At 39.4% G+C, this 10784-nt stretch overlaps 1 protein-coding gene and 1 non-coding gene across 2 annotated transcripts; one reads left to right on the top strand and one right to left on the bottom strand.

The window, feature by feature from the left end:
• LOC103704488 (cytochrome P450 78A5-like) lies at positions 1-2632 on the top strand. Its single transcript, XM_008787800.6, has 2 exons — positions 1-1036; positions 1682-2632. The coding sequence occupies exons 1-2, from the start codon at positions 113-115 to the stop codon at positions 2276-2278; spliced, it is 1521 nt and encodes a 506-aa protein (XP_008786022.2). The 5' UTR covers positions 1-112; the 3' UTR covers positions 2279-2632.
• Positions 2633-8952: 6320 nt separating this feature from the next.
• On the bottom strand, positions 8953-9084 carry LOC149752779 (small nucleolar RNA snoR137). The gene has a single exon (XR_016396599.1). It is a non-coding gene; the product is annotated as a small nucleolar RNA snoR137 (small nucleolar RNA).
• Positions 9085-10784: the final 1700 nt, after the last annotated feature.

Genomic DNA, 10784 nt, shown 5'->3' with positions numbered 1-10784 from the left:
ACCCCTCCACCCCCCGCCCCCGTCGCCTCTCCGCGGAGTACTACTTCCGAGTCTTCGGAAATCCAGTTCCTTGCTTGCTTCCTCTGTTTCCATTCCTCTCCACCGCTTCAAAATGGCATCTTTCGATCTCGAAACCGCTCTTTTTCTCTTCTTCGTCCCGAAAACCGTGTTCTCTCCGGTCATTGCGTTCGCCATCGTTGCGCTCGCCGCTGTCTGGCTCAGCCCCGGAGGGCTTGCCTGGGCTCTTTCCAGGGCACCGCGCTCGATCCCCGGCCCTCCGGGGGTCGTCCTGGCCCTTGCCGGTACCGCCGCGCACCGGGCCCTCGCCGGCCTGGCCCGCTCTATCGGAGCCACCCGCCTGATGGCCTTCTCCGTCGGGTTTACCCGGTTCATCGTGTCGAGCCACCCCGACACCGCGAAGGAGATACTCAACAGCTCGGCCTTCGCCGACCGGCCGATCAAGGAGTCCGCCTACGAGCTGCTCTTCAACCGCGCCATGGGCTTCGCGCCCTTCGGCGAGTACTGGAGGAATCTGCGGAGAATCTCCGCCACCCATTTGTTCAGCCCCCGGAGAATCGCCGCCTTCGGCGAGCACCGTTGGGCGATCGGGGAGCAGATGGTGGGGGAGGTAAGAGCTCTGATGGGGACTGATGGAGTGGTGGAGGTGAAGCGGGTGCTTCATTTCGGGTCTCTAAACAACGTTATGATGAGTGTCTTCGGAAAAAGATTCGATTTTGCGAAGGGGGAAGGGCTGGATTTGGAAGGGCTGGTGAAAGAAGGATATGAGCTTCTTGGGATGCTCAACTGGAGCGACCACTTCCCCTTGTTGGGGTGGATGGATCTCCAAGGAGTGAGAAAGAGGTGTCGTAGGTTGGCTGGAAGAGTTAATGTGCTTGTGGGGAAGATCATAGAGGAGCACAGAAGGAGGAGGATTGATGGAGGTGGTCTGAATGGGGTTGGGGACTTTGTAGATGTGCTGCTGGATCTGGAGAAGGAGGAGAGGCTCTCTGACTCTGATATGGTTGCTGTTCTCTGGGTATATATCTTCTTCTTCCCATACTCTTCCTCTTTATTTTATATTGATTATTTTATTGTTATTCTTGGTTTGTTACTAGGATCTTTTTGGTTGAGTGGTAGTTTGCTAGGTAGTTTCTTGTGATATATATTTTTTCCCCTTTTGTGTTGGTTAGATCTGGATATCTGCTTAAAAAGTTTTGAATTTGCCCTTCTCCTTTTGTATGGATGAGTCACAACCCTTCACCTTATCTAGTATGACCTGTGATGACCAATGATCTTGCTATTTCAATTTGAGATGTCGACACCTTAAAGCTATTGCTCATTTGATGGGGCTATTAATGCTTTTTATCTTAAAGTAGGTGATCTATCAGTTTGTGATTTGTTTTAGTGCAATAACGGCAGCTACTAGTTTGTTGGATTCTAGTTGTTCTTTTCTTACGGTGCCCTCCTTTGGTAGTTTCTCTTTTATATATATATATATATATATATATATATATATATATATATATATATATATATATATATATATATATATATATATATATATATATATATATATGGAGCTCAATTTTATTGAGTTGATGGTTTGCTAATCTTTAGTGTAAAAAAAAAAAGGAAACTGTTGATGAATGCTAACAGCCACCCTTGCATGGCTTTGTGTCAGGAAATGATATTTAGAGGAACCGACACGGTGGCCATCCTCTTGGAATGGATCATCGCCAGAATGGTGCTGCACCCAGAAATCCAGTCCAAGGTCCAGTCTGAGATTGATGCTATAGTAGGAAACTCGCGCCTTGTCTCGGACTGCGACATTCCTAACCTTCCTTACCTCCAATCTATAGTGAAAGAATCCCTCCGGATGCACCCACCTGGCCCTCTCCTCTCCTGGGCTCGCCTCGCCATCCATGACGTTCATATTGGGAATCACTTCGTTCCTGCAGGGACCACGGCCATGGTGAACATGTGGGCGATAACCCACGACGAGAGCATCTGGCCCGAACCCAACGAGTTCAAGCCGGAGCGGTTCATGTCGGAGGATGTGAGCGTTCTGGGTTCTGACCTGAGGCTGGCGCCCTTCGGGTCGGGGAGGAGGGTCTGCCCCGGGAAAGCCCTCGGCTTGGCCACCGTTCATCTCTGGCTGGCTCAGCTGCTTCAGAGCTTCCAGTGGCTGCCCTCCAATGGTGGGGTAGACTTGTCCGAGTGCTTGAACATGTCCCTTGAGATGAAGAACCCCTTGGTCTGTAGGGCTCTTCCAAGGTGATGTGTGGGGATGTTGGTCTCTTCCTGGACAGTGACTAGTATTGAAGACAGCAGTTCTTGTTGGGTGTGCGACAGGGAAGCTTGGTCCTTGGAGATATGCTGATCTTGTCATCTCCAAAATTTTGTAATCTTGTAGTTTGTTTGCTACCTGGGTTTCTGGTTAAGCACTTTTGTTCATGTCTAATGCTTGCTTTAGTACTCTTTTAAGTTTCCAAGTGATGTGCATATAGGTGAAAGTTTGGTAGTAGGGTGTAATGTGTTGTCTTTGCTGGTTATGTAAGCAGGTTGTCATGGAATGTATACATCCTTTTGACTTGAACACATGGAATCATAAGTTTCTCTTTGCTTGCACCTACATCTGATCATAGAAACATATATGATGATGCAAGTAGGTGGTCATGTCACATGAAATGATGAATTTTTCTTATGGTTGTCCAAGACCTGAAAGCAACATAAACAAGCGATGATGCATCGCTTTTTTGATGGCCAAAATCCTCTAGAGCTAGATGTCTGGTATTCTCATGTGTTCTTTGAATGGACTTAATTCATGGGAGGTTGGTTAACTCTCAGAAAAATAAAAAAAACCCATGCAATGCAATATTGTAAGTTGGAAAATTAGTGTTTAGCTCATTAAATATGTTTGAGCCTGTATTCATATTTTAATTTCCAATAATTCTTTGCATAGGCTGATGCCGGCGTTTTCTTATTTTAATATAACGGAAAAAAGAATCGAATTCTCCGAGCTTATTAGGACAGAGTTTTTTTTTGTGAGAATTTAACATGTCTCTAAATACCTAAGCTAGTTCTTGGAAAAATCTTAACCAAAGTTGGAATCACCAGTTATCTGTTGGCATTATTATCAATATCTCATATCTGTTTTTGCTCCATATTTCTATATATCATCCTTTGGAACTGTCGAAGCATGAAAACAATGCCCTTTTATCTGATGGACAACTACAATTCTGATCCAACTCTGAAGATTTTATGCTCTTCTTTCTCATATGCCTTTCTTTATCCTGACCCTGCTTTATATAAAAAAAACATGGCTCCACATAATAAAATAAGATTCAAAGGATGGGCTGTGGGTCGTTATCCATTACTCTACTGTTTAATGAGACTCTTAGGTTTTCTTTCATTTGCTGCTTTGCACTTCACGGTACGACACCAACTTATAGAAGAATATATAAGAACCCACACCAGTTGATATGATTCCTAGATGCATATTTTCTGGTACACAAATCCCCCATGGAATATTTAGAGGCTCTGGAAAGCTTGCTTCCTTTTCTTCCCATGGAAAAGAGGAACATCTACATGAGATTCGAATCTCTGAGCTATCTGCACGCCCAACAAAACAAATCCAACTTGCCACTCATTTTTCCCCTTTGTTTTATAATACTTATCTCTACTTATTCCGACTTCCTCTATCAACATCTGTAGAGATCTTTGTATGATCAATATTAGATCTAGAGAATCTCTACTGTTTTTGACCTGTGCATGTGTTGGAATGGAAAGCCAGGGAATTTAGTCCTGGTCGAGGAGAGAATATTCCCTCAGCCACCAACTGAATTCTCTCTCAATACACCTAGCTCCACTCTTATATCAATCTTCTTATGGGTCAGCAATGAACAAGGAGAGCAGGACCCTACTTGATGGAGCATTACTTTAGCACTGGTTTTACGTCATGTTCAAGGTGATGCTTTTGAAGCATGCGCATGGTAGTTGAAGTGTTGAGTGATCTAAGATGCTACCTTAGCAACTAGATGGTTTTTATTGTCACAATCAAGCAACCATTGAGCTTATATGGTTTGTCTGAACCATGGTATGAGGCCCATGGAATGCATTTTCTGACCACTGGTATAAAGCATGTTGATGCACTTGAACGTTAGCAGGCATCAGAGATGGCGTTCGAGGATTCAAAACCTAGCTTTATCTTTAAATATACCACAGTTGGTAGGTTTGATCTAAGTCTCTTTCCTCGCTAAGCTTAGAATGAGAGGGGATGTGGGGTACGTTTCAGCAACACTGAAGCTAATGAGGAAATCATCACTGACACAATGGTCCACTTGGAAAGAGTCATGCATCATGTAATCATCATTATGTTTAAGGTAGGAAGCATTGGAGAACTCCTTTGTCATGGAAAAGATGGAATTCTAATCCTCCATTACATTTCCAGTGGGCTCCTGAAAGATCCAACTGACAAGTTAACGCTATTCTCTTTTCCTGAACATCACAATTTTTTTTTTAGTACCAAGTGGCATGAACGGTTGGAACTAGTGCCCAAGTTCATTGCATAGCATTCATTAAAGTAGCCGCGGGTTTTATTATCTCACATCATGATTTCATCATGATATGAATCATTGAGTCGTACAAGGGGTAGCAAATCCAGTATTAGCACTACCATCAGGCTTTTTTGAGGGAGCAGCACCATGAGTTGTATTATATTTGCCTCACATCCGTCAACCTGTTTCCTAGTATGTTCCTATGTTAAATATCCTCGAATAGAAATATGTTGGAGATCAGCACCCACAACGAATCAGGTCAGCAATTTGCTACATAGTAATTTGAGTCTTATTCAACAAGTCCTAAATGCTGATGTCCAATTTGCTACCTTTTTTTACCTTAATATACACATTATTACATACACGAAAACACAAAATTTACTAGCACATACATGAATCGTGTGCACATTGTGTAACAACCTAAGACTCGGCTCATGACCTATATGGACTTAGGGGTTATTGCATGAGTATATTTGAGCTGATCACGAGCTGAGATTAAATTGGGAGAATATCTGAGAACTCATGCAGACGTATATTTAATCCCACATCAGTTATTCGTTGGGTAAATCTTGGATGCTTATACAGGATCACGGAACTCAAATTATACCTTCTCGCTAATCTTTTTGGGTGAGGTCCTTCGTTGCATCACATTGCTCTCTAAAAAAAGCTAATAGTGTAGTGGATGGGATAGCTGCTTACGTAGCCAACCACGCTGGGACTACATTATGGAACTTCACAATATATATTCTTGTTCTATTTTTTGAACATTGCATTTTCTGATTTTCCAGAAAGATATGATATTATTAGGGTTGTCCAGCTGAGGTTGACACCTCTTGAAAGAGCCATTGCCTTTGATAATGTCTCTCACTATATCTTGATCAAATTGTAAATTTATGCAAAGCTTGAGAAATCCCTAAGATAGCGATATGATATACTGTTCATTGCATCTCATTAAACATAATTTTTGGATATGGTCTATCCAAAAAGGCATGTGTAATTGATGAGCTGTAATCCAATACTACTTATATCTTGGCATCATTGTGTCTTGATTGCTTGTGGGGATGATGAAGCAGGAAATCTAGGTTAATATTTTTGGGTGAGGTCTTAGGTTGCGTCACATTAATTGCTCTCTCTTGAGGTATTATATATCTACAAAAAAAGCTAATAGTGTAGTGGATGGGATGGCTGCTTACGTAGCCAACCACGCTGGGACTATATTATGGAACTCCACAATAGATATTCTTGTTCTATTTTTTGAACATTGCATTTTTTGATTTTCCGGAAAGATATGACATTATTAGGGTTGTCCAGCCGAGGTTGACACCTCTTGAAAGAGCCATTGCCTTTGATAATGTCTCTCACCATGTCTTGATCAAATTGTAGATTTATGCAAAGCTTGAGAGATCCCTAAGATAGTGATATGATATACTGTTCATTGCATCTCATTAAACATTATTTTTGGATATGATCTATCCAAAAAGGCATGTATAATTGATGAGCTGTAATCCAATACTACTTATATCTTGGCATTATTGTGTCTTGATTGCTTGTGGGGATGATGAAGTGGGAAATCTAGGTTAATCTTTTTGGGTGAGGTCTTAGGTTGCGTCACATTAATTGCTCTCTCTTGAGGTATTATATATCTACAAAAAAGCTAATAGTGTAGTGGATGGGATGGCTGCTTACGTAGCCAACCACACTGGGACTATATTATGGAACTCCACAATAGATATTCTTGTTCTATTTTTTGAACATTGAATTTTTTGATTTTCCGGAAAGATATGACATTATTAGGGTTGTTTAGCCGAGGTTGATACCTCTTGAAAGAGCCATTGCCTTTGATAATGTCTCTCACCATGTCTTGATCAAATTGTAGATTTATGCAAAGCTTGAGAGATCCCTAAGATAGCGATATGATATACTATTCATTGCATCTCACTAAACATAATTTTTGGATATGGTCTATCCAAAAAGGCATGTGTAATTGATGAGTTGTAATCCAATACTATTTATATCTTGGCATCATTGTGTCTTGATTGCTTGCGGGGATGATGAAGCAGGAAATCTAGTGGTTGCTTTCCTTGAAGTCTTGGGCCTTCAAAACTTCTACTAGATGAATAATTTATGAGAAGGTGCAACACTTGCTAAGGGACACAGTGCGAGTCACAATCTAGGCATTGAGGATGGCTCCAAGGTGGTTAGTGATCTAGACACTTAAAGGATGCATGCACCTCTTTGGAAAATCCTCCTTGATTTTTTTTTTTTGGTCTATTTTGTTACTTGCGAAGAATAGTACAAGATTCTAATGCATCAGCATATCGGTAGAGAAGGGAATAGAGATGCCGACCGCCATACCTCTTTTATTGGATCTATGGATATAGGGAATGAATGGAGGTCTCACCATCAAGAACAATTAAAACAACAGGCACTAGAAGATGACTCACGCTATGTAATCTACTTTCTAGGAAGAAAGAATAATATGTTTCCTTTCAGATGACATTCCTGGATGCTAATCCTGTGATTGGATTTTTGTTTTAATAAAAGAACCAATCAAAACATTCTTATCATAAGAAGATTCTATGTTGTGATGCCTTTGTCCTTGCTATTAGTTGTCTCCATGAGGCAACTATTGACGCTTGCATTGGAGACCACAAAATTTGATAGTGTCAAGGCGTTTCTGACAGTATAGTATTAAGACAACAACCAGAAGCCTTCCAGGCAATTAGGATGTTAGAACCCTGGAAAGAGATTTAATACTTAATCTCAAACAAAAATAGGAAAATCAAGGGTTTCAGCATCACAACCGACATCGATTTCGAGGGAATTTAGGAGCAGATAGCTTGAAGTTAGGAGAAGGGTCCATCATCATGCAATGTCTAAAGATTAAACAGCATGGTCAACAAATGCCATCCGGACAAGCAATGCATGATATCTTTCTCTGTACATAGAAACATTATCGAAGCAATACTTATATGATACAGATTATAGCAAGCATTATATTACCTCTTAAAGGCATTGAGCAGTCCTATAGAAAAATGAAACTTGGTGCTAAATGTACAGAATCAGAGGGGCCAAGGATCTGCTTCAAATACCACTGAGAATTTGAAATATATACTGAATAAGAAAATATCAGAAGTTCTAGTAATGAGTGCAATGAAAGATAAATCATGCTCAATTATGAATATGAAAGCTTCAATTCTGTTGCCTTTCAATGCCAGAGTAGAAACATCTTTATCTTTTTTGCGTTGGAGCAAATGCATAAATGAAATAGTTCAATGGACTCAACCTTCCTTGAAGCAGAGTCCAGTTGCCATAATCCTCAAGTCTTTTAGTACACGCATGTCAACTGCGATCGATGCCATGTCAAAAGGATTTTACTTCCATGAGAAAATGCGAAAACTTCGAAAGATAACTCTAACATTAGGCTTGCAATATACTTGCCTTACAGTATCAAATGAACCTGGATAACTCATTTGACATAGAAAACCAAGAGTTTCTATTGGGAGTCCAAGTCATCAGGTCAAAATAGAGATGCTGCAATTGTCTGTCTCGAATCTCTATCAAAGGCAGTGAAAGAGCCCAACTCTTTATCCAGGCTAGGCCCCAAGAACTTGTTTTTGCTGCTCAAGAGGAAGGTCCAACCCAACTAATAGGTTTTGAGGGGTTATTTACTTAATTATCTCGAAAAATAGTAAAATATAAAAACACATATCTTCAATAGGAAGAAATTTGCATGTAACCCCGCGTATCGTGATGCGATAATTTTGTCATTGTAAGCCTAGTTTGTCCTGCTAACAAATAATCCAACTTGTCGACCGTTGCGTGGACCAACTTAACCTAGGCACTAAGCAGGGGAGATGCTAGAATGCTCAACAGTGAGCTACTTGGATCATATGAAGCCACGATTTGGAATGGTTGGTTACATTCAGGGTCTTGGTCCGGAACCAAGCTCCGAATCCCTCCGATCTAAAACAGTAAAGATGAAGGCGGCCTCTTGCCTACTGCAATATAATCTTTAAAATTTTTAAGGTGTACATTTTGAAATTTCTTGTTCATGGTGTTGTACGAGCAGTTTTCATTTTTCAACAGAAATAATAAATTAAGTACCATGAGAGTGTAGATACAAAATTCCTCAAGGGTAAAAATTCTATGTTATGGAGAAGGCATATATGCAAGACTTTTGGAGGAGTATCTATGCTAAATAAGTAAAGTTATTTTTACTGAAAGATATATATATGCAAGAATATCAAAAGAATAAATGCTTACTTCAAATTACACCAATGCCCGAACCAACAAGAAGTAACAGCGGACACAAAGTACTTAAATTGCATGAAATCTTCAAAGTGCTTTCCGCCTAAAGTTTAAACAGCCAGCATATGTATGCTTCTTTAATTTGACATTTACCAGGAGACAGGTAACACAATGCAACAATAAAAAGCACCATGCTGTTTAATACTGGCCATGCTAAATGTATGCTTCTCACTGAGAAATGACCCAATGGAGGCCACTCATCCAGTAGGGAAGCAACTTCAAAAACATAAGAAGCGAATGAAGAATGTGATGAACTACAAGACATTCTTTAACCGTAGGGCCTACAAGCAAGAGTCCAAAAGTTGTTAAACATACAATGGTGAAGACTTAAAAATAAGACATTATGCTACTTAAATTGCTTTTCAAGTTACCATAAAACAGACGTGCATATAGAAGCAAGGTGGTAAACAGCATGCATCTGGTGGTGATTAGTTTAATTAAGAAACAAAAGAGAAAGTGCATGTTTGTCTCATGGCCAGTCCCAAAAAGTAATGGCAGCAATGCTGCTCCTCCAGGAGCTGGAATATGAGACCGTCATCCAGTGGAGGAACTTCCTGAAAGGATTGAACTTTCAAGAAGAACCATCAACACCTAAGGACTTTCTATGTGACGTTTACTTAGGAATTTACAAACATGATTGGTTTGCTCCAACAAGTTAAGGAGATTTTCATCCAGAAAAATCTCCTTCGTCACAGCTGACACTAGCCATTCCTTGTGGCAAGAAGCAGTTCGGTTAAAAATGAAACAACATGTCTACACTATTCTTAGTTTAAATAGCTGCAAGTTATGGTCTTGCTCCTCTCTTTTGGATGACTAGGCATGGGGCGTATTTGAATGATTTAGAAGACCAAACATAAATATTTTAGGAGGCATGTTAATTAGAGCTTATGTCCAAAAAAATGATTACTTAAAGCATGATTTGGCCCTTAATCAAGAAGGATTGGGACACGAACTAGCTTAAAAGCCAATTCTTTTGAATATATAAAAACCAAGAAATAATCATTTCATCTGCTGTTTTCTGTTTTAATTATATGAGTAGGTTGTATTTATGCTCATCATCACAAATCACCTCTATTCCGCCAATTTTGAGATTGATTAGAGCACTTACTAATTTTTCTCTTATAAAAGCCAATAGGCCGCGAAGGGTATATATGCTCTAATGAAAGGAAAAGAAACCAATTTTTCCTCTATCATGGTTTAAAAAAAAATTAGTTCAATTTAGGTGCATTAGATATTCTATTATCATGAAGCAAACTATTTGGCCCTTCGTTTACAAGCTTTCAACTTTGATCATGATACTACAAAAATGAGTTTACTGTCCATTTCAAATGCACTTTATTTGAAATAAATCTAATACACAGGTTTAAGTTTGATATAAATGATTTCGGATCATAAATAAATTGAACTAGACCAAACTGTTTATTAAATAAATCGAGTTTAATTAAAGTTTTGACATAATTAAGCTGTTGGCACCTGTTTGATAATCAAATTAAGTCAAATCAACTTGTTTACTATCTATTTAAATCTATTTATTTATGATAAATAACATTTACAAAACAAATGAAAAAAAATCAACCCAATTTACTAATTTTTATAAACAGATTATGCAAGCCGATAAATTATTTATTAAATGGATCCCTTTCATATTTTCTTCTTGTCTGCTTTAGTGGTCTTATGGCGGAATAGAAATGTGAGTGTGAGCTTAATTTGATTTTTGATATTTAGCCTGTCCAGCAAATGTATGAGATTTAGATAGGCAGTTTTTAATCTCATCATTTGTCACCCCTGCTTATACATATCCCTATTTTATTTTAATAAAAGTACTTTTATTGGCTTAACCTCTTGCTTTAGAGACAATTAAGAGCACCATTAATTCATCCTCTAGCTTAATTGCAACTATCCAGTCATTGGATTGTT

Source organism: Phoenix dactylifera, chromosome 9 (assembly GCF_051530095.1).
Source record: "Phoenix dactylifera cultivar Ajwa chromosome 9, Ajwa_hap1_PhDact_Kaust_v1.1, whole genome shotgun sequence".
Classification (NCBI taxonomy): domain Eukaryota; kingdom Viridiplantae; phylum Streptophyta; class Magnoliopsida; order Arecales; family Arecaceae; genus Phoenix; species Phoenix dactylifera.
Note: the sequence above shows the minus strand (reverse complement) of the source record. Positions and strands in the feature narration are given on the sequence as shown.